This window comes from Talpa occidentalis, unplaced genomic scaffold, assembly GCF_014898055.3.
Source record: "Talpa occidentalis isolate TD23 unplaced genomic scaffold, MPIMG_talOcc4v2.1 talOcc4.17, whole genome shotgun sequence".
Classification (NCBI taxonomy): Eukaryota; Metazoa; Chordata; class Mammalia; order Eulipotyphla; family Talpidae; genus Talpa; species Talpa occidentalis.
The window spans coordinates 58,187,921-58,210,122 of NW_023601754.1; the positions used below are offsets into that span (position 1 = coordinate 58,187,921).

The 22,202-nt window shown below is 53.7% G+C and overlaps 3 protein-coding genes across 15 annotated transcripts; 1 reads left to right on the plus strand and 2 right to left on the minus strand.

Moving 5' to 3' along the window:
- Positions 1-136: 136 nt before the first annotated feature.
- On the minus strand, positions 137-4,299 carry TMEM216 (transmembrane protein 216). The gene is made up of 5 exons (XM_037517816.2): positions 4,137-4,299; positions 3,489-3,590; positions 2,648-2,740; positions 1,143-1,344; positions 137-866 (listed from the first exon to the last, which is right to left on the minus strand). Exons 1-5 carry the CDS (start codon positions 4,147-4,149, stop codon positions 851-853), a joined length of 426 nt encoding a protein of 141 aa, XP_037373713.1. The 5' UTR covers positions 4,150-4,299; the 3' UTR covers positions 137-850.
- A 3,911-nt stretch (positions 4,300-8,210) lies between these two features.
- Positions 8,211-13,764, minus strand: TMEM138 (transmembrane protein 138). The gene is made up of 5 exons (XM_037517815.2): positions 13,668-13,764; positions 11,933-12,204; positions 10,513-10,684; positions 9,285-9,360; positions 8,211-9,046 (listed from the first exon to the last, which is right to left on the minus strand). Exons 2-5 carry the CDS (start codon positions 12,058-12,060, stop codon positions 8,934-8,936), a joined length of 489 nt encoding a protein of 162 aa, XP_037373712.1. The 5' UTR covers positions 12,061-12,204; positions 13,668-13,764; the 3' UTR covers positions 8,211-8,933.
- A 95-nt stretch (positions 13,765-13,859) lies between these two features.
- LOC119250093 (lysosomal membrane ascorbate-dependent ferrireductase CYB561A3) lies at positions 13,860-22,143 on the plus strand. 13 transcript variants are annotated; one of them, XM_054697584.1, is made up of 8 exons: positions 13,899-13,914; positions 15,623-15,695; positions 15,961-16,039; positions 16,120-16,227; positions 17,198-17,396; positions 18,459-18,667; positions 19,154-19,308; positions 20,379-21,752. In XM_054697584.1, the coding sequence occupies exons 5-8, from the start codon at positions 17,213-17,215 to the stop codon at positions 20,560-20,562; spliced, it is 732 nt and encodes a 243-aa protein (XP_054553559.1). In that variant the 5' UTR covers positions 13,899-13,914; positions 15,623-15,695; positions 15,961-16,039; positions 16,120-16,227; positions 17,198-17,212; the 3' UTR covers positions 20,563-21,752. The 13 variants fall into 13 exon arrangements, with proteins under 13 accessions (XP_037373682.1, XP_054553561.1, XP_054553559.1 ...); XM_037517784.2 differs by lacking the exon at positions 13,899-13,914 and adding an exon at positions 14,142-14,212; XM_037517781.2 differs by lacking the exon at positions 13,899-13,914 and adding an exon at positions 14,459-15,235.
- Positions 22,144-22,202: the final 59 nt, after the last annotated feature.

Consider the following 22,202-nt stretch of genomic DNA (forward strand, 5'->3'; position numbering starts at 1 on the left):
TCTGCTTGCCAGTTGTGTGCTGTGCTGCATCCCTCCAGAGTGTCGCAATCTTTAGATCCCAATGGTTTTCTGTAACTAATGTATGAGGACTGCTGGTTCAGAGACGTGAATAGACTCTTCAGTGTGTATTCACGTCTCTGAACCAGCAGTCCTCATACACCTGCACTGGGCCACTGTCTGGCTCCTGTTGAATGGGTTCTTAAGCACAGCCCGGGGACAAGCCAGTGGGCTAATCTCTACCTTCTCTTGCCTTGGATGAAATTGTAGGCACAGGTGCCATAAGGAAAAGTCTACAACCCAAAAATAGAAAATAGTATTTATTATAAAATAATGTTCATTTCATGATGAAAGTAGAAAAATAACACTATGATCTACAAAAAAGTTCTGGAGCTCAGTCTCTGAGGAATGGATGAGCGGTTTTTGCATCATTCTGGGAACTCACTGTCCTGGGGCTGTGCTCATGAGACAGGTGTGGCGCAGCACGCACAGGGGCATGTGGCGCAGGTCCTGCTGGGAGCCCAAGGAGCCCGCGTGGTCCACACAAGATGCTCTGGCTATGATGATCAAAGAGGAGAACTGCAGGTCGGCAGGGAATTGGTTCTGAGAAGGCCAGGATGGCCGCTCCACCCCCCCATACTGGGACACAGAAGAGTCTCTTTGGGCGATGGTCCTGGTTTAGAAGATGATGCCCAGTGGCCTTAAGCTGATTTGTGGCCCAAATGTCTGTGCTGCGAAAAAGCAGCAACCTTCCCTGGGACAGCATGACCCACCATTTCTCACTGGTGTGGCAAAGTACCAGAAGTACATGTGGTCTCAGCCCAGGAGGGCTGTCGGCTCAAGTTGTTGTACTTCAGATCCTGTCCATGCTGATGGCAGAAAAAAAGAAACAAAATGTTAAAAGACCAGTGAACAGGAACAACTGGTCTGAACTGTTCCATATTCTAAGTCTCTTGGCCCCAAAGAACAAGGAAAGCATCTTCCCAAATTGGTGACTGTGTACCCTAAATGGGAAAGGCAGGCCCATATACACCCCTCCCCCCCGAAAGACCTCTAGACCCCTCAGGCTTCAAATGAATCCCTCCCCGGGATGGGATGGGACCCCAACCCTCAGGTGCTGGAAGATGGTTCCTCAGCAGTAGTACCTGGAGAAAGCAGTCAGGGTGAGCACCTCAAGCAGCAGCTCTGAGGCACAGAAGAAGAGCAAGATGCCATTCATGATGGCTTCCAGGCGGAGCACGTAGGTCTGCAGTAGCAGGTAATAGGAGGCCATCATGGCAGATGGGAAGGTCAAGGCCACGCTAATACCAAGTGGCATCTTTCGTTGGCAGAGGTTTCCTTTTGTACCTGTCAGACACAGCCCATGGAGTCACCTCCAAGTCACCTCCCTGGCCTCAGAGGAGGTGGGTGGGTGGGAAGTGATGGGACTAGCAAGGCAGAGATCTTCATTTAATCCAACACTGATAGATGTTTATGTTGTTATTAATGTTTAATGCTACAAAACATCTTTACCTATCTGTGGAAGGGCTTTTTTTTTCCCCAACAAAGTTTTAGAAGTGAAATTGTTCCCTAATAAAAATCTGATTAAGAATTTTTGGGGCCTCACTGGTGGCGCAAGGGTTGAAGTCTCAGCACTGTCAAGCTATTGCCATCCACTGTGGCCTGAATTTGACCCTAGGTCAGGGAATTGACCCACATGGCGCAGCAGACCTCTCCTGTCTCTCCCGCTGCTCCCCACTCTGTCACCCCCCCACCTCTGGCATACACCCCAGTTCTTGTCTGCATAAATAAAAATAAATCTTTTTAAAAATCACTTTAAAACTAAAAAAAAAAGAATAGGAATTTTACATAGTAAAACTATTACCAAAATTTTATATAGTAAAATACTACCAAAAAGGTTATCTAAATTTATGTTCCCAAAAAAGTGTGGGACTATAGAGAGGCCTTCCTCACACCCTCTGTAGTACTGGCCATTGGAAATCTTTTTAATCTAATTTTTTTATTTTCTTTTTATTAGTGAGTTGAGGCATTTTGACATATTTGTTGGTTTTCTGTGTTTACTCCTATGTAAACTACTAGTGTCCCTTACCAATTTTTAAATGAGGTTGTCTTTTCCTTAGTAATTTATGTGAGCCTTTACTCTTTGTTCCATGTGTGTTCCAAGTATTTCTCAGTTTGTGTTCTCAGTTTTCAGAGATGAGATATTCTAATTAATAAGGAATTTGTTTTATGTATCTGGGAATAAAAAAAATTTATCCTTTTGCAGAGAAGTGGAAGTGACCTTAATGCTGACCTATACAGGCATCTGCTGCATGAAGCTACAACTGATCAATTTTCCTAAGTGAACCAGAAAGGAACTAGCCATCATAGCAGTTAGGCAACTGGGAAGGCATTACCCATTATCTCGTGCTACGGCCCATCTCTAAGCCCTTCAGAGCAGCAGACAGGTAAATTGGCCCAAAATTTGAACCAGCTTGAACCTTCACAGAGGAAGCAATGGGATATACCAGAAACCTCACAGAGGGAGCAACAGGGTATACCACAGATCCTATCTCTTACTGTGAGCCTGGGTTATGAACTTGCTTTTGTTAATCTAGTTACGGATACCAGATAGCCTTGTAAGGAATGGAAATAGTCTCTGAACACTCACCAAAAAACAGTCGAATTACTTCAATTCCAAGATAAAGGAGAAGCATCACCACATCCAATACTAGATTTGCCGTTGGATATGGGAGCAGCAGACCTGCCGAAGCAAAAGCCAGAGTTTGCGACAATATATAACAGCACCCACAAGAACTCCCACACGTTTGGGAATAAAGAGGACACAAGTCTTCTCAGCTTTCCCTGAGCTCATCGATCAATGTGCACAGGACCTGTTAACCCCTGCGGGGTGTGTCAACTCAGGGTGACCATCTGCCAGAGGCGGCCCATTATTAGGCAGTTTACTCCTAATTCCAAGAGTGGGGGGGATGTTGCTCTCCCAAATGATCAGCTGTACTTGGGTACACAGGCTGCTTGTTGATCTCTCACTCTCAAGAAAGCCACCTTTCTTGAGAGGGCCTCCCCGGTGGCGCAGCGGGTTGAGCACAGCGCTGTGAAGCTGTCCACAGCCTCTGCAGTGCAGGTTCGATTCCTGGCCGGCCAGGGAGAAACCCGCATGGTGGAGCAGACCTCTCCTGTCTCGCAGGCTGCTCCCCTCAGCAGTGTATTTCGTCAGTCTGCCTGTTCTGTTCCCCACTCTGTCTCTGGTGAATCCTCTCACCCTCCCACGCCTTTGGGCTGTACCCCAGCTATTGCATAAATAAAAAATAAATCTTTAAAAGAAAAAAAAAAGCCACTAGAGAAGAGACTTCCACCTTACAGTGAAGTGGAGCTGGGGGGAGGGGAGGGGAGTCAGAAAACAGTGAAAAATGAGGCGGCTCTCGGAAGGTGCTGGCTCTTCTAGAAGTGGGGAAGGGATGTCGGGCAAGGGCGGTCAATCCAGGCCTTACCTTTATACAGAAAGATGAAGAGTTCCAGCAGGAAGTAGGTGGCATAATACCACCCGTTCAGAAAGAACAGGATTTCCAGCGGCGTGGAGGACAACCGCTCACCTGCAAGGATGAGCAGAGAAGAGGGATGGGCGGGAGGGCGGCTCGTCTGTTCTGAGTGGGTCTGTGTCCAACTTGGGGAAAACAAGAGGTCGCCGCCAGTGGGATGGACCACTTGGGGCACTTCCGATTCCTGATAACGAGGGGTGTGCGCGTGCCATCTGGGTGTGGAGGGGCTTCTTTCGGTCCCCTCTTTCCGCGGAATCACCGTCAAATTCGACGCTTGGCTTCGGGGTGAAAGGCCCCTCTGAGAGCCCGTCACTATTTGGGAAGGGAAACTGGGGTGCAGGAACCATGTTCGAGTTTATACAGCAAATTCCTATCTCAGCCGGCCTAGAATTTGGGGGTGTTTGAGACCCGCAACTTAAGACCTTCCGGCACTCGGGGTGGGTGGGGCTGAGAAGTCCCCCTTGGACAAGAAAGGAGCGATGCCCCCCAACATCCGAGAGTGGAGGGTTTAGGGCAGACTCGGAAGAGAAGTGGGGGGGTCGACGGGGTGGGCGACTGAAGGGATCGGGGCCAGGGACTCACACACCTCGGAAATCTCACCTCGCGACGCCATCTTCAGTCCCCATGGAAACTGCGTACGCGGCTACAGCCGCTCCCGGAGCAGCGAGGCGCTGCCGGAAGCGGGGGACAGAGCGGCCCCGGCCGCTGGCCCCTCTGCTCCCTCGCGGACTCTGTGGTTCCTCGGAGGCCGCGCGGGCGCCGGCTGCGTGCGGTGTGCGCATGCGCGCGGAGGAGCGCGGGCCCCCAAAGGGCTGTAGAGCCGGGGTTGAGCGCGCAGAGCCTTGGGGTGAAAAGCCCACGGAGCCGAGGGCCTCAGGCTTCGGGGACAGAGACAGCTCTCGGGCTTCCCTCCCCCAGATTACAGCGTGTTGGCAGAGTTGCCAGCTGTGGCCGGGTGACCCTGGCCTAGTCGCCTGATTCTCTACCCCGCAGCCGCCCGAGGGGGAGGACGTGCGCGGGGGGCGCTGCACGCGCGGGGCGCGGGGGGCCGGCGGGCTGCCCTCGGGCGGCCTCCGCACGGGGGGTGGGTTGCCAGGCTGGGCCTGGGCCGGAGGCCCCTGTCGAGCAGCACGAGCAGAGGAAGCGTGATCGCCGCTGCCCCATAACGTGCGGCGGGATTGGGGAGGCCGAGTGTAGGGTCAGGAGCGGACACAGGGCAGGTTTTCTAGGATCCAGCAGACTGGGTAAAGGAGGATCAGAGTCCTTAGTAGCTTTTTGCAGGTCTTTTTATTGGGATTTACCCGGTACACAGCAGGTAAGGGTGCTGGGGGGCCGGGAGGCTGGCAGTCCGCCCAGCCCCCAGCCAGTCTTCACTTTATCTGGGCTCTCCGGCCTTCTCTCGGCTTCTGCTTCTCTCTCGGCTTGGCTGCTGCTGCTGCTGGCGTCCCCGTGAGGCCGCCCTTAAAAGCACAGTCTTAGCCCAGGTGAATCCCATCTACCTATGCCCACACTCTACTCCAGGTGCCCGCCATCAGGCATGCATTTGCAACCCAACACATTCAGGACCGCAGGGTTCCGTCATCTATCCTGATGGTGGGAGGGCAGAAAAGCCTGACATTTTCTTTACCCTACACCAGAGTCCGGTGGGAATTGAGAGAAGTCGGGCGGACTGGGGTTGAAAGCCTCATTGCTATTTGGAGCAATTGTTGTTGCCTGCAGGAGTGGAAAGAAAAAGGGTCCTGGGTGGATTCGGGCCAGGAAACAGGCACACCCAAGCCAGGTAATTTGAGTTGAGACTATCCTTTAAGGACAGTGCTGTACTCCTAACCCGTGGGGTGGAGGTGGGGCGGTGAGTGTACTTCTAGACGCAAAGGGGAGGGACAGAAGCAGTTTCCTGAAATTAGAGAAGGCGATGTGTATGGAGAAATCTTTCTACAGGGAGCTGTGACTCTGAGAAGCCGCGGTTAAATATCCGACCTCATTTCCTCTTCTCCACTCTCTGGATCTCTGTTTGTGCCTCCCACTGGCAGATGCAATGGGAGGGCTCCCTGAGCATCAAGGTCAGACAAACATGGCAGAGAGCAAGGCGGGAGGGGTGCAACGGGATCTGGATCCAGCACACCCACCTCCGCAGCCTGCTGGATAAGAGGAATTAGGCAAGTTCCTGCCCCAGGCCTCAGATGTCCTTCTCCAAAAGCAAAGGGGACCAGCTATTTGCTTTGGTAAATAAATTATGCGGAGAACAAGGCCATACGCACTAATTTATATATTTTATACAGCTACTTCCATGTCATAATGGCTAAATTGAGACCCATAGAGACCCTGTAACCCTCAGACTCCGTGGTTTGTGCTGCATACCAGCTTTCCTTCTGGGAGTCTGGAACTTTGGTCATGCTAATCTATGTGCATAGGTTGCCTGTGTGGCCAGCCCCCACTAAAAACCTTGACCTCTGAATCTCTAAGAAGCTTCCCTCGTAGACAACATCTCACACATTCTAGTTTAAAGTGAAAACTTAGACCATTGGTCTAAGAAAACTTCAACCACTCCTAATATAAGCTATAGGCATTTTAGTATGTTGTATTTTCATTGTAATTCAGTTCTAAGTAATTTCTAATTTCCTTGTGATTTCCTTTTTTATCCAGGGATTATTTACAAGTATCTTATTTAATTTCTAAGTATTGAGTGCTTTTCTGATGTGACAGTGATTGTACAGTACCCTCGGCTTCAGTATCTGATTCCCCATAATGGGCGATTTCTCCAGCGCCATTTTAAGCGTTGTCAGTAGAGGGCGCTGGAGGAACATCGTAGGGGGAACCGGGCTTCATGTTCCATTGTGCTGTTGTGGTTTTTCATACCTTTGTTGCAAAGTGTTCCTACTTCAAAATTTTAGGCCCTCTGTGTTCTCTTTACTCCAGCAGTTCTCTAGGGCTTTTTAAAAAAGGCGATTTTTTTTTTTTAAGATTTACTTATTTATATAAGAACTGGGGTACCGGCCAGATGCGCGGGAGGGTGAGAGGATTCACCAGAGACAGAGTGGGGAACAGAACAGGCAGACTGACAAAATACACTGCTGAAGGGAGCAGCGGGAGAGACAGGAGAGGTCTGCTGTGCCATGTGGGTTTCTCCCTAGCCAGGGATCAAACTCATGCTGCAGTGGCTGTGGATTGCTTTATAGTGCAGTGCTTAAACCCTTGCGTCACCAGGGAGGCCCTCTTTTCCCAGAACTTTATTGTAAAACAGGGATCAGCATGCTATGACCTGGTGGCAAATGTACCCTCTTTTTGTATAGTCCCCAAGCTAAGAATGGAGGGTCTGGTGGCCTAAGAGTAAGTCTCAGCACTATCACCTCTACAGCTTGAGTTCCATCCCTGGCCAGGGAGCTGACCCACATGGCGCAGCAGACCTCTCCTGCCTCGCCTGCGACTCCCCTCAGCAGTGTTTTTCAGTACATCAGCCTGTTCTGCTCCCCACTCTGTCTCTGGTGAATCCTCTCACCCCCCGCACCTCTGGTCTACACCCCAGTTCTTTTATGCAAAATAAATACATGTTAGTGGTTTAAAAAAAAAGAAAGCTAAGAATAGATTTATATTTTTAGGTGATTAGAAAAAACAGTGTGACATGAAAATTATGACATTCAAATTGCAGTGTCTTTAAATAGTTTTATAGAACACAATTGTGTTCATCCTTTTAGGTGTCTCTGTGGCTGTTTTCATGCTACAATGTCCTGTCAGAATGAGTAGTTGCAAAAGGCAAGTTGGCTCTCAAAATCTGTAATATTTAGTTTGGACTTTCACAGAAGAGCTTGCCAACCCTTGTTTCTTAGCGCTACGGTGGTGTGGTCAACGGACTGGACTGCATAACTGCCCTCCTGGCTATGCCTCCTGCGAGGACACTAGTGCTTTCCCGGGCTCAGTCCTATGACTGGTTTTGACCAATGGGAATCAGAAGGACACAGGCCGAGGCTGGTGCAGGACTTCACAGTGGGGTTTCTTCTCCTGCTCCTTTATCTTCAGCGGACCCAGGCTAGTCGGCTGGAAGGTGTGTCACAGAACCAGAGCTGAGCAGCCTACTCCTTCCAGCTGAAGCCATCTAAGTTAGCCAAGAGCCAAGGAGCCCACGATCATCTCAGCTGCCTGGCCAGCCCAGAGCTGACCACGACACACAGGCAAGTCCAGCTGAAATCATCAGAACCCAATTCTTATTAGCTGAACCCCAAGACTCAAGAGCCATGTAACTGTTAATTGCTGCATGCCACTGACCTTTGTGGCTTGGCATATAACATTATGCCCATAGAAAACCGGTACTATGGGCACGTGAGTTAAAAAGTTTTTGACAGGGCCTCCCCTGGTGGCACAGCGGTTGAGCGCTGGGCTGCGAAGCTGCCCGCAGCCTCTGCAGCGCCGGTTCGATCCCCAGCCACCAGAGAGGGTCCCACATGGCGCGACAGACTAAAGAAATCTTAAAAAAAAAAAAAGTTTTTGACAGAAAAGGCTAAGAAACACTTTTACTCCTCAGGGGGGGATTTAGGCCTCTGGAGCCTCCCCTGGTGGCGCAACGCTTGAGCGCTGGGCTGCAAGGCTGCCTGCAGCCTCTGCAGCACTGGTTCATTCCCCGGCCGGCGAGGGTCCCACCAAAAAAAAAAAAAAAAAAAATTTAGGCCTCTGATAGGGAGAAGTCTGAATGAGTAGGCACAGAAGTCTGGAATTTCAGGGGTGGGGTTAGGGCGTTAGATTGCACCTTAAATTTCTACAAAAATATCTTGTGCTCATAATAGGGTTTGGTAAATATCTGTATCTGCTCTGTGGCTCAGTCTGCCCGCCAGGGTCACGTGGACGCTAGGACTTCTAGTGCCTCTTAACTATGAAGAGATTTAAAGAGAGACTCCACCATTCATGGGGAAAAAGTTCAATTTATTTCCTATTTATAAAATGTAAAAACAGGGCCTTGGGTATAAAATATAAAGGTCTAAGGGATGGACAGTCAGGGGCGCAGAACTACCCCTCCGCAGAATTACCCCTCAGGTAATCCACCTGGATTACCCCTTTAGTCATGAGGGTGTGGTGCAAGGAAAGCGGGTGCTGGGAGCTGCTCCAGTGCCAGGTTAAGCAAAAGCTTCCCAACGACGCAGCCACAAACCTGAGGCAGAGGGGTGGAGCGCAGGGGAGGACAGGAGACACCTGAGATAGGTGGCCGGAGGAATGACATACTGGAGGCTTGATCAGGGAACACTTAAATTTGCAAGAGGGAGGATCTTCCTTCTTGACATTTGAACACAACTGGCCGGAGCCTGTCCTAGGAAGTCCAGCTGCTTCTTGGTGCACAGACCCAAACACGCCTCTGCAGAGCGGCAAACGTGGCTCCTGTCAGGAAGGCAGGCGTCCATCAGGGCGACAAGGTCATCTTCGGACTTGCATGAACTCCTTGCGCAGCCATAGAGAGTCCTGGTAGAAGCGAGGATCGCCCAGCCGCACAGCTGTCCGCTTGTAGAAGTAGCAGTACAGCACTGCCGCTGAGGGCAAGAAGCAGGAAGAACCTCAGCAGTGCACCCATGTGTTCCTTCCAGAGTAAGAACAGAGCCTAAGGAGGCTGGGGGACCCCGTCTCACAATTTCCCAGTGACTCCCAGTAAACCAGAGGGCAGTAATGGCTCCTGTGCTTGGTGATGGGCTGGGAGGCCAGGGTCAAGGCCATCACTGCCATAGCCAGAGGAGGGGCCCAGGTGAGGCCTGAGGTTGCGCGGGCTCTTACCTAGTCTCTGGAATACAAACAGTGTTTGAAGTCCATCTGTCCAGACAAAGCGGTTGGAGTTTTTCCAGCGCAAGTTCTGAAGAGACATGAACAGACAGGGACAAATCAACGGCCAGATGAGACCACACCATCTCCACCTGCCTAACGGCAGAGATGCCACCTGGATTAAAATCATGCTAATCTCACCCTCCTTTCTCCAAGGAGTGTTTCTCCAAGGAGCCTCACGCTCCCCTCCCCCTCCTACTTGTTTTTTGGTAGCAAAAGGAATCATCTTAAAACCCCGAGGGAGGTAATGAGAATAAAGCTATTTATTCCCTTTCATTCCAGAGCCTTTGCCAAAGAGACATGATACATGTTATCTCAGGAGTTCAGTGTGGTCACTGCCTGGCTCAGCTGTCAGAAGAAGGCCTGGTGGACGCAGGGCTTTGTCAGATCAGTGGCTTTACAGCACACAGCTTGGACCTACTTCAGCTGCAGGAAGCAAGGCAGAGACAGCCCTCTTCTAGAAGCACCTAGAGCTTTTGGCACTGCCCTGGCTCCTTTCCTGTGAGCCCCATGCCTCCCCATGGGCTCACAAGGGCAACCTGGGGTAAGAGTCAGTCTGAGGAGGTGGCTTTAGGAAAGAAGTGGCTAGGGAACCTGGGGTTTTACTGTGTGCCATCAAAATGGGTACGTGAGAAACACAGGAGATACCCAGAAATGGGAGAATTTGTGAAGCAGAAGAAATTTGAAACCAGGTCCCTGGATCGGCTCCAAGAGCTTCATAAGAACCAGACAGAGGCACCATGGAGCTTGGTTCTTGAGTGTGGGCGGTGGGGACGCACAGGAGGGACGAGGCACTGAAGGGCCAGCAGCACTCTCGCGTGGCTATGTCCCCCGGGATAGTAACGCCTAAGAATAGCCGTGTCCACACCCATCTGCCCAAACAGCTAGTGATGAAATGGGTTCACCTTCCTGTTTTAGCCCTGCTAGGACTGGCAGGGGCAAAGGCAAACTGAATGTTTCAGACGTGTCCTTGAACTTCGACTCTCGGGGAGGCTGTTCTTCAGCACATAAGGCTGGGCAAGGTGTCTCATGCAACGCTCATGTGCTCGCCCCAGGCCGGGTCACAACCGTGTTATCCGCTTTCTAGCAAGGATTCTGGTTGATGTGAGAGAATGGCGCTGGGTGCAGAGAAAAGCTACTCCTAGCTCTTCAATGATTCTGGGATTCAGAGTTCCACACTTACCATGACCCAGACATGAAGGGAGATGCTGAGGGCGAAATACACAGCTGTCAGGATGATGGTCCCCTTGAATTTATGGAATAAGAGGTTGACCAAGCCAGCCTGGAAGACGAAGGTGTTGAAGAACATGAGGAAAATGATGATGATGTTGAAGAGGATTGCAATGTCCTGGATGCTGCAGACACACAAGACAAAACACCGCCACATGGAAGTCTGTGTGAGGACCCAAGATCTGGGCCTAGGTATTAGGGAACCATGAGGTGTTCTTGCCTGCAACATAGTCCCCTAAGCCCCCTACAGTGTAGCAAGCATAGGCTTTGCCCCCAAATGACATGAAACTAAAACTACCCACTGGTCCCACCAGTTAAATTGCAGCCCACAGACAAGGCTTCCTGTTGTGACACTCGAAGCTCAACAAACCTACCAGGCACTTGACGGGAAGCTAGTTTCCTCCCTATGTCACATAACCTGGTCCTACCAGACATTCCCTCAGGCAGGACGTTCACCCAGCAGTGCGCCCTTCTGACCTATGTATGGCAGAACCCTCGGTACATTCAATTCTCCAATGACCCCTCTCCAGAAAGACCTTCTGTGAACAGCATAACCTAAGGTAGTCAGCCCCTTCCCCCAGCTACTTTGTATCCATGATGTTTATTACTATTTTACATTGTTTTCTTTCTCTCCACTAGAATGGAAATCCCATGAGAGCAGATCTTGTCAGGTTGACCACCGAGGCTAGACCAGCGGGCAGGTCAGTGAATGAAGCGTGAGGGTGTCCAAGAGCGTGCTTTTCCGTTTAGAACTTGCTTCATAGAGTCTATAAACCCCTGCGGAGAATAAATGCCAACAGCTTCCATCCTATGGGAGTCACACATATTATTAACATGACTATTCTTTAAAGCTGCTGTTTTAGAATTCTCTTTTATGGCCACCTTAAGACAGTATTTCTATGTGAACTGCTCCCCGTATCCCAAACCATTATTAGAAGTACGTAAAAACAGGACTTGTCGGGCCTCCCTAGTGGCCTAGGGATTAAGTCTCAGCGCTATCACCTCCTTGGCCTGACTCTGATCCCTGGCCAGGGAGCTACCACATGGTGCAGCAGACCGCTCCTCTCTCACCCACCACTCCCCTCAGCAATGTATTTCAGTACATCCACCAGTTTTGCTCCCCACGCTGTCTCTAGTGCATCTTCTCACTCCCGGCACCTCTGATCTACACCCCAGTTCTTCTACGCAAAATAAATAAATAAAGCAGGACCCGCAACACATCAGTGTACCATAGATTATTCAATGTGGATCTTTATGCTCCCTGATATTTCTCCATTAGTAACTTTAAAGTTGCTTAATCACAAACGTCAGGGCCTTCAAGTTGCTTGGGCTCAGCTACACAGCTCCCCCCTCGCCCCCCATCCCGGACTCACATGAAGAGCACCAGCTGGATGACAGGGGCCATGCGGAGTAGCTCTGAGAAGGAATTGACAAAGAGGTCGTAGGACAGCAGCAGGAACTGCAGGGAGAGCACCAGGCTGTAGTTACTGGTCTGGAGCATCTTCCTTCTGTCCTCCTGGGCCTCCAGGGGCACATTCCACAGTTTCCCAGAAAACAGCTCCCAGCTCTCTCCCTAGCACCGAGAGAGAAGCATCGGGTTCCTCAGAATCAGAGTTTTTTCGTTTAATTGCTCTAAGACAAGGGCCTGTTGAGGCAAAAAAAAAAAAAAGAGTGGGGTTAGATATTCATTAATACAATAAATATTAACCAAAGACCTACGTAGTCAGCACCATTCAAGAACCAGCATTTAAAACCGGTTTCTGGAAGCCAAGAAGGTGACGCCAGGACAGCCAACACTGGGTCTTGGCATACATTTGTCAACAAAATCAACAGAGAAAGTCAATCAGCCACTCCTAGAGACAGTCAACCAACAACCTTTCTCCATGCCTGGGACCTTCTAAACACAGCTCTTTCTAATCACTGGAACCCACAGGAATCGAGGGGTACTACACAGAGTGACTGTCTAATCACTCACTACTATAATAACTGCTGCAGCAAATCTTTATATACTACAACATGCCAGGAACTGTTAAAAGCATTAACTCTTTAAATCTCACAATAACCCCTTGAGATAGAAAATACACTATTACTCGCCCCACTTTAGCGATGGGGCAGTTGAGGTCCAGGGAGGTCAAATAATTTGTCCAAGGTAACACAGCTCATATGTGGCAGAGCTGGGATTCAGATCCAGGGTGTCTGTGATCTTAACTCCTGCTCGAAATTGCTTCTTACACAACTGACAGGCTGATGTGTAAGGAGGTGGGGGAATGTTGACACAGGAGTGGGAAGTGCTATAGGCATAAAAAGCTGAGAGGCACAGGCTGTCCTGCAAAACCGCAAGCTTGTAGTAGTGACATAATCACACCAGGTAAAGGCAGCTGGGCCTTTATTTTCTTGTATTCCAAGATCCAGAGGTTGCTTTGGGGGTGTCTTGCGGCCCTACAGCGGGATGGAATCTATACACAAATTTCAAAATATTTTGAAATTTAAAGTGAGATTAAATGAACATCTGGGAGATGATTTGCACTTTTCAGTCTCTTTTCATGTGATCTCACTTAATCCTGCAGCCAGATGAGAAGCAGCTGTTACTACGCGTCCACTCCCCGTTGCACACAGAGGCCCAGCGAGGCGAACGAGGACCCTCGTCGGGCTCCCCGGGACGCGTGCACGCGCGGACCCTGAGCCCCGTCTCCCCACCCATCAAGCGACATGACAGTCACCCCTGCGGCGCCAGCACGTGAACGCGGCAACCTTTAATCCCCGCAACTGCAGTGCAGGGGTGCAGGGGGCAACGACTTAGGCCCGTCTGAGTTCGAGCCCTTCCTGCGGGGTGCAGCGGCGCAGAGCGGGGATACGCGTCGGGGTGGGACCCCAAAGCCCTGCTCCCCCCCCGCCCTCCGCTCGGGTCCCGGCCGCGGGCGTCCGCCAGGGGAGGGAACGGCCCCCGCTCGGCGCCCGCGCCCCGCGCTCCCTCTGTCCCCGGCGCGCGGGCCCTCAGCCGCCCAGGCCGCTGGAAAACGGCGCCGCCTCGGCAAACAGCCCAAACCAAACACAGTCCCAGCAAGAACCGCGCCCGCAGGCCACTCCGCCCGCGCCTCCCGCTCTCACCTCAGGCCCCGACGGCGGTTGTCATGGGGACGCCGGCCCGGTTTCCGGAAGTCGGCGTGAAGCTCCGGAAGCAGATGGCGGCGCGCGCCCCCCGCTGGCCGCGGCCCCGTCCCCGCTCCCGGCCGGCCCGGGCGCCATTTTGGGCACCCGTTCCCGGGGCCTGCCCCTCGGCTGGCTCCCCCGGCGTGGTGCGCACGGTGCGCCCCGTCGCGCCGGCCTAATTATTCCCGTTCTCACGGGACAGCGGGTGAGGGGCAGGGCCGACCCGTGAGGGCGCGCCAGGCCCCTGCGCTCCCCGCCTTGGGCCCGGAACGCCCGCGGAGCAACGGGGCCGGGGGCCTCGGCGCGGGCGGCGCGGGCCTCCATTTCCCAGAGGGCCGAGCGCGCGGCCGGGGGGGCGGCGGCCTGCAGGAGGCGAGGCGGCCCCGCCCCGCCCAGGCGCCGCGGACTCCACCTCCCGGGAGCTCCGGAGCGGCGGCGCGGGCGCCGGGTGGCCAGGAGTCGCGGGGACCCCGGCCCCGCTGCGTCCCACTGCGGCTCGGGGGGTGAGAAAGAGCCCGCGCTGGGCGGACAGGGCCCGGGTCCGAGTGCTGGCTCCGCTCTACCTCGCTTCGCCCTGTCGCGACCCCTCGCTCGGCCTCAGTTTACTCTCTCGGGACCCAGCGCCGCCTCCAGGCCCGTCCTTCCGCGGGGCTGGGCGCGAGGCTCCGCGGCCGTGCGGTCCTCTCGCCGCCGCAGGCGCAGCTCCCCTCCCGCGCCCCAGGCTTTCCCCAGGGCCCGGTCCCCGGCTGCTGTAGTCGCTCTGGCGCGGGCCCTTGTGGCCCGCTCACCTCCTGGCTGCGATTTTGGGCCCCGTCCCGAGTTTTGGCTTAGCAGAAGCGACCCTGGGAAGCGCGAGGCCTTGAGCTGAGGGGGCATGAACCTGGGTTCCCCACCCGCGCTGTCATCTCGGCCAAGTCACTTTCCTTCTTTGAGCTTTTGGGGTTTGGGTCTGTAAGATAAGGGTTAGAACGTGAACCCTGAGGCTGGTTCTCAGGATTCCTAAAGCCCCCTCATTCATCGGGGAAGGGGGAGCAAATAGGTGTTCCTCCACCTGTTTGTCCTTTTCTACATGGTAAAAGTAACATTGTAAGATTTTGTAGTGGAGTTTTTTCTGAGACGACGGTGAATGGGAAATACCCACTTCCTACCCCACGGCCTGATCTGCCTAGGATGGAGGGGTGTATTAGACTCCTTCGATCAGCGCCCCCAACGGATGAGCCACAGGCCAAATCTGGCCTCCCTGAATGGTTTTGACAGCCTTAAATGATTCAAACAAACGAGAAGGATATTTTGTGACACGTGAAATGATGTGAAACTGAAATTTCAATGTCTATAAATAAAGTTTTTTAGGAACACAACCGTGCTCGCTTGTGAAGGTATTGTCTGTGACCGCACTGGTGCCACATCCGCAGACCTGACGACAGTGGTGACAGAGGCTGCAAAGCCTGAAGTATTCACTATTCTGACCCTTTACAGAAGGCTCTAATGACTTGACTTAGGAAAGGGCAGAATAGGAGACAAAGCTGGTGAGCGCACCTTGAGAGCATAGCAAAATCCACTCAGAATAAATGAGAGGCTCTTCGCATTTGGATTGCGAGTCACACTGCATTCTTCCCTGGGCTCTGCTTTCGCTCTATCCTGGGCAGAGGAGGGCTCATCTGGGTGCTGTGTGACATTCCAACCTGTCAGAAAACAAAAGTTCTGAAAGTAGATATCCAATGGCTGGAGCTGAGGCAACACTATGGGGTGGGGGGTGGTGACTGAACATCTGATGAACTGAAATTTCCCCTGCCCTTTCAGGAACCGAGGGGACAGCTCAGGCTCTGAGTTCCCTGATTCACACATGAAGCTTCTAGGAAGCTGGTGGCATGATTTCTCCGTCCAGCCTCATGGAATCTTGTTTTTTTCCCCAGTTTTCAGCACTTCCTTTCTCAGCGATCACTGCCAATTTGGATCCCCTTGTGGAGAGCTCAGCATCTGCTTCTGGTTAGGTGCCCACAGGGCATGGAATCAGGGCCACTGAGAGGCATGGGCTGGGGTGGAGGGAAGGCACTAGCTTTGTGTGTTTATTAGCAGTTAGGATGAAAGGCTACAAAAAGTCTAACACTTTACTCTCATGTCCTTCCATATACTTTCTCATTTGACCTTCTAATAACCTGTGGTCAGGGAGAAGTTGCCAAACAGACCAGGAAGCTCCCCCACTTCCCGGTCCTAAAGCTTAAGGGCTTATTCTTTCCTCTTCTGTAAATAGGGGATGATAACTTGATAACGTCTCCCAGGCTGGTGGTTTTTTTCCTCCCAGGATTGTTGAGAGGAGTACACAGGATCAGGTGTGTAAGGTTCTAGAGTGGTGAGTGCTCCTGGCTGCCTTGCAGTAAATTGTATTCTAATTGCCAGGCTTTTCTTTCAGAGCAGAAGACTTGAGACCCCCACATGTTAAGTGATTGCTCCAGGTACCTTAGTTTGTGGGAATCGGAGCCCAGCCCAGCCTTCTAGCAGCCTGCCACGAGATCTAAAGGTGAGGACTCAAATGTTTTATCTTCTTGGGAGTTGTTGGCTCTTTTAGAGGCCTCCGCTCCTGTTAGCTGCTTCACATTGAGGGATCCTGACAGCAGGAAGACACAGGGGCACCTTCTTGCTGTGAGCCCATGGAACAGGGCACTGATTGCCTTTTCATCTGGGCACACGCTGCCTACCCATTAGCTGAAAACCGGGGCAGTCCTGTGGCTTTATGCACTTGCTTGCCACCCCTCTCACCCATTTGCCCTGCCTGAAACCAGAGTTGGTTTCTGCGTTGATCAGGTGCATTTTGGCAGTCTCAAAACAAACTCTTGCTTTCTAGACCATGAGTTCTTGCTTCCTCTTTTCTCCACTGGACTTTCCCCAGAGGAAGAGAAAGCAGAAGTCTCAGATCTGGGGACAACTGGCAGCGCTTGCATAATGCAAGGTGTGGGGTGGCAGCCTGGTCTTAGTTCCCAGCGGGACGATCAGCCCCACAAAATTCCCCATCTCTCTAGAAGCAGGAGCCCAGAGATGCCCTCTTGGCTGCCCTTGGGCTTGTGATTGCCTCTTTTTGTTAGAACTGAACATCTGGGCCTAGATTTTGCTTCCGTCCCTTTTTGAGGGGGAAGAGGAAGATGGAGGTGATTTTTTTACCTTCTGGTCCTATGAAGGGAGACTAATCCCAGGGCCGTACTCCCTGGGTCTTGGCATCAGGTAGGGGAGGCTCCTCTCTGGCCCTCCCACAGCTTGAGCTGCCTGCAGTGTGAGCTCCAGGTGCTGGGCGGGGCCTCAGCCACAGCCCATAACCAGAGATCAGGATCCCCCAGCCCCTGGGGCCTCTTGGGGTGGTGGCCCAGGCTGTGGCAGGGGAACTGAAGCAAAAAGCATCGATTCCTCTCAGGGCCAAGAGCAAGGTCAGTACTACTTTCTTTAGCTGGTGTACAGGGTGTGCCACGCCAACAGGCACACGTGACTTTTTCTTCTAGGAGCGCTTGATCAGAATGGCAGCGGGATGGTTTTACCTGTGCTGCCTGGCACTGGGGTCTCTGGGCTCCCTGTGCATCCTCTTCACCGCCTATTGGATGCGATACTGGCGTGGTGGCTTTGCCTGGGATGGCACCGTGTTCATGTTCAACTGGCACCCGGTGCTCATGGTTGCTGGCATGGTGGTGCTGTATGGAGCTGGTGAGTACCGAGTCAGTGTGGCAGATGCCAGGCCTGCACGCAGCAGCGCTCTCCCTCTCCAGCACTGTCACTATTGGGTTTCAAGCCATGGGAGCTGGGGTGGGGGAGGGTCTGTCTCTGGGCCCAGGTAACATTTGGAGAAAGTAGTGAGTGTGGGGGCATTTGAGAAGGGCAGCTTCATGAATACTCTAGGGTTGGGGCCTGCAAAATTTTCTTGTCCATGTCCAGATAGTAGTAAGTATTTTAGGCCTCACCAACCCTGTGATCTGTATGTGCTGTTGTGTTGTGAGAGTGGCCGTAGGCTGCACATAAACACGTGTAGCTGTGCCAGTAAAACGAATGAGCGGGCTGGACTTGGCCCCTGACCCCAGGGGGCAGGAGATTCAAGCCTCCGGAGCATAGTCAGGCCCTCAAATGGGGGACCTGCTTACACTTCTCAGCCCCATTTCACCCCAGAGCTGGCCTCGGGCCCGGCCGGGCTTGGTCTTCCCCGGTTGTAAAATGGGAGGGGCAATGGCGTTGATAGTGCAGCTCGCCCTGTGTGTTTGGAGCCGTCAGTCATTCCTTTTCGTTCTTATGAGCAGCTTACGAGCAGCTGGTGCTGTGGGCTCTGTTGTTATCCTCGTTTTACTGATGAGGAAACAGGTTTAGAAGGAAGATGCCTGTAGCTAAGAGGCAGAGGTAGGATTTGGACCTAGATTGTCTAACCTCAAAGCCTGTGTTTTTAGCCACCTGAGTTGTGAGAATTCACTTAGTTAGAATAATGACCGTGACGTCACTCTTTAGTCTGCAAAGCTGCGCACCAGTCATCTCTCTTATTCCTTTATTACTGTACAGCTGCCCAAAAGCTGCCCCTCCCTTTTTATCACTAGCCCTCTCTCCCCACTCGGTGTGGCCAACTGATATCCTGGAAACTGTGGGGGATAGAAGATACTGAGGACTTGACGCCAGTGCCAGCTCGTCCTCCCCTCACCGGGCGGCTGTGGGGCGGTGCAGCAGGGTTCCCTGGGTGTGGGTGAGCGTGAGGGGAGGAGACCAAGCCGGGCTGCTGTCTCCCTGCAGCCTCACTGGTGTATCGCCTGCCACAGTCGTGGCTGGGGCCCAAGCTGCCCTGGAAACTCCTCCACGCGGCCCTGCACCTGGCGGCCTTCACCCTGACTGTGCTAGGGCTGTTCGCCGTCTTTCAGTTTCACCAGCATGGAAACATCGCCAACCTCTACTCTCTGCACAGCTGGCTGGGCATCACCACTGTCTTCCTCTTTGCCTGCCAGGTGGGTCTCTGTCCTCCTGCGGGTCCCCTGCTGGGAGGCTTACTCAGGCTCTGGGCTTCACTCGCATCAGCGCCAAACCTTCCCTCAGCTCAGCTCCTAAGACCAGCCTGGCAGGGCATGTCCCCTCACACCTGCTGCTTTTAGGGCTGAGGAGGCCAGTGTTCCCACGCACCCCATCACACAAACTATTCCCACCTCTCCGTGAGCCAGATGCCACTTGAGCTTGGTGTCCCTAGTCTGACGTCACCTCTGTACCAGTGGCATGCGGGTGAGGCTGGCTGGAAGGAAGCAGAGGCATCCAGGGGGCTGGGTGTGCGGGAGAGAAGGCTTGCACCTCAGCCCTTTAAGAGATGGGCCTGTTGGTGAGAGGCACAGGGAGAGCACGGGGGTGTGGGCATGGTGGGGGCAGTGCCTGGGGGCAGCTTCACCGGCAGGGTGAGCTGAGTCACCACACACAGCACCCAGACTCTCCTTCTGTGTCCACAGTGGCTCCTTGGCTTTGCCATCTTCCTGCTGCCCTGGGCGTCCACATGGCTGCGCAGCATCCTGAAACCCATCCACGTATTCTTTGGAGTGTCTATCCTCTCCCTGGCCGTTGCTTCCGTCATTTCCGGCATTAATGAGAAGCTTTTCTTCAGCTTGTGAGTGGGACAGAGCCGGGAGGCGGGCTCGTTTCTGCTGCGGGAGGTGGTGGCATTGGTCTGTCTGTAGGTCGAGGTTGGGAAACTGCTCAGCAGATAGTCACCCGGCAGCAGTTGATTTAGCACTCGGGAGTGGGGAAGCCGCCCCAGCGCCTTAGGTGCAGCCCCTGACGGCCCTACCGCCCAGATGCTCGCCAGTCAGAGCCCCAGTCTCCTGCCCAGCCCTGCTGCCGGTGCTGTTCCCAGGCAGTGTGGGTGTCGTGATTCGACTGTGCCATTTCCTAATCCTGTAACCCCGGCCAAGTTCACTTCCCCTCTGAGTGCCACTGTCCGCCTAGGTAAAAAGCATCCTGCAGGTATTTGTGGCGGCAGGACTCAGGAGTACGTTAACTTCAGTCACAAGTGGTCCTGGGAAGGCTTTTCGCCCTGTCTGGGTGGCATCGTGTCTCCCTCTGGGCGAGAGCAGGTGGGAAAGTCTCTCAAGGGCCCATCTTGTTTTGTCACCTTCAGGAAAAATGCCACCCAGCCGTACTCCAGCCTGCCCAGCGAGGCTGTCTTCGCCAACAGCACCGGGATGCTGGTGGTGATCTTTGGGCTGCTGGTGCTTTATATCCTCCTGGCTTCGTCTTGGAAGCGCCCGGAGCCTGGGGTCCTGACTGACAGACAGGTAGGGCTCCTAGCTCCTGGGGGAGGGCAGGTGTAGAGAAGGATCTGGAGAAGGCCTGGCCTGGAAGACCAATCCAGAAGCTTGGTGGGAAGCCCGGCTGCTTGAGGTGGAGTGAGGTCGGCTGTGGCGCTGGGCTCACGCCAGCACAGCAGCCATCGAGGCCCATGCTGTGCTCGGGCTCAGCATTGAGCAAGTCTTGCCTGTTCTTGGCCACTCAGGCACCTGAGGCAGGTGGTGAGATGGTATATGTATCAGGCTGAGGGACCTTGGGGCTCCCTTAAACGATGTGGTGACTTCAGTGGGGACCACCCTGCAGGTTGGGGTCTGCCTAAACATTTCAGGCCCAGTGTGGCTTCTGTAGGTCTGGGAACATTAACCCCTGTGCTCCTACCTGTCTTTCCAGCCCCTGCTGCATGACGGAGAGTGAAGCAGGAAAGGACTCCAGGAGCAGCTGGACCCCCCTCAGAAGCTCCTCTCTACCTGGAGCTCCCATCAAGTTGTGGGTCTGGACCCAAACCTCTCCTTGCCTCCTCCTTGTTGGGCCCGCTCTTCCTCCCAGCTGGCTGCCCACCTGCCCTTCACTGTAGCTTTGGCTTCTGCACCCCTTCTTCCTGGCGTCAGCCTCTCCCATCCTCCATTTACACAAGGACCTCTTTGCCCTGGCTGCTCATGCCGTTCCTGTGTCTGTCTGAAGCAACCGAGCTGACTCCCCCTAAGACCACTGGGGATGTGGTTGAGAGTCCGATGAGCTGGGACGCAGTTGGAGTTGTGTGAGCAGCCAGGGAGTAGCGTGCAGGTATGGTCTCCTGCCCCATACCCCACAGGAGCGGCCTCATCTGTTAGCCCCCTGCAGCCTGGCCTGAGGCTGAGTGGGAGGGGCACAGCATGGAATGAGGCAGGTGGGGGCGGCAGAGCTGCCATGCTGGGGAGAGGCTGAGGAGCGGCTGTTCTGCTCACGTCACTGCATCCTGTTTGCGTGTGCTGTGACCATGTGGCTCTGCCTCTTTTAGCTGCTCCGACAGCTGGGGCCTGGATCCTGGCCTTTCCCAGTGATGTACATGCCTGTCCCCCTCAGGCAGCCCTGCGACCCTGGGAACCTGCTGTCCCAAGCTCTGGCTACCTGGCCTCAGCTGTCCCCATTGGCTGAACAGCAGGGCAGCCGTGCACTCCTTGACCTCTGAGGCAGATGCGGGCCTTCCTGCCTGCCCTGGGCAGTGTCCACCTTGCCATCCTGGCAGGGTCTCTCCAGCTCAGTTGGTGTGTTTTTCCCAGCAGAGCCCAAGGAGCCACCACCCTCCAGAGGCGTTCCCTGCTGGGTATCTCAGTGCCTCACCTGCCCACTCCCTGCCTGGCCCAACCCAGTCTACAGCGGCCCAGTGGCTCTTCTCCCACAGAGGGCAGGCAGGCGGGAGTCTTGCTTCCCTCCCAGGGGTGGGCGCTGGGCTTCCCCAACCTCTCCGCACGAGCCTGTAGGTCCAGGCCCCACACGGCTATGCTCACAAGAGCTGTGCCACCAGCCCGGGGTCTGGAGTCTGGGTCCCGACCCTGAGGTTGATGTCCAGCCCAAGCCCGCATGGCCAGCTGTTGGTAGGAGGACTCTGCTGGAAGCTTCAATTGGGTGAAGGGTGCTGAGCCATCGGGATGCCTGGCAGGCACCTTGGTCACATGACATGTGACCACCATGTGGACAGGCATTTCACTTGCTCACGAAGCTTGATTTTCATTAAACATGTTTTAAGAATCAAAGCCTTTTCTGCTAAACAACAGTGTGGCTCACTGAGTTTTGGGGCAATTTGTACAATCTTGGATGCTCTAACCCTGCCCCCCCAAACCACAGGCCCCACAGAGCCCCAATGACCTCATGGACTTGTGACTTGCGTGACCCGTGCTGAGTGCTGTCCTTGACAGGGATGGCTTTTGAGCATTGGGTTATCTTAGGAGGAAGGAAATGCTTCCCAGTTAGTAATTCAGAAAACAAGACACAAAAAGGGTGAGTGAGGTGCCTGTGGTCACCCAACCAGGAAATGGCCAAGTTGGCTCTACAGGGCGGTGTCTGGCGCTAGCTCCCTTCCCTGCTGGCACCTGTGCCTGCGGCTAGAGACCAAGGTGTGGCTGGTGGGCAGGGAGAGATGCCCAGGGCTTGAAGGGAGGCTGTAGGAGTCTGGGCAGTGAGGTGGGGCCCCCTTCCTGGGATGACCAGCTGTAGCTGCCCCCTGGTGGAGGTGAC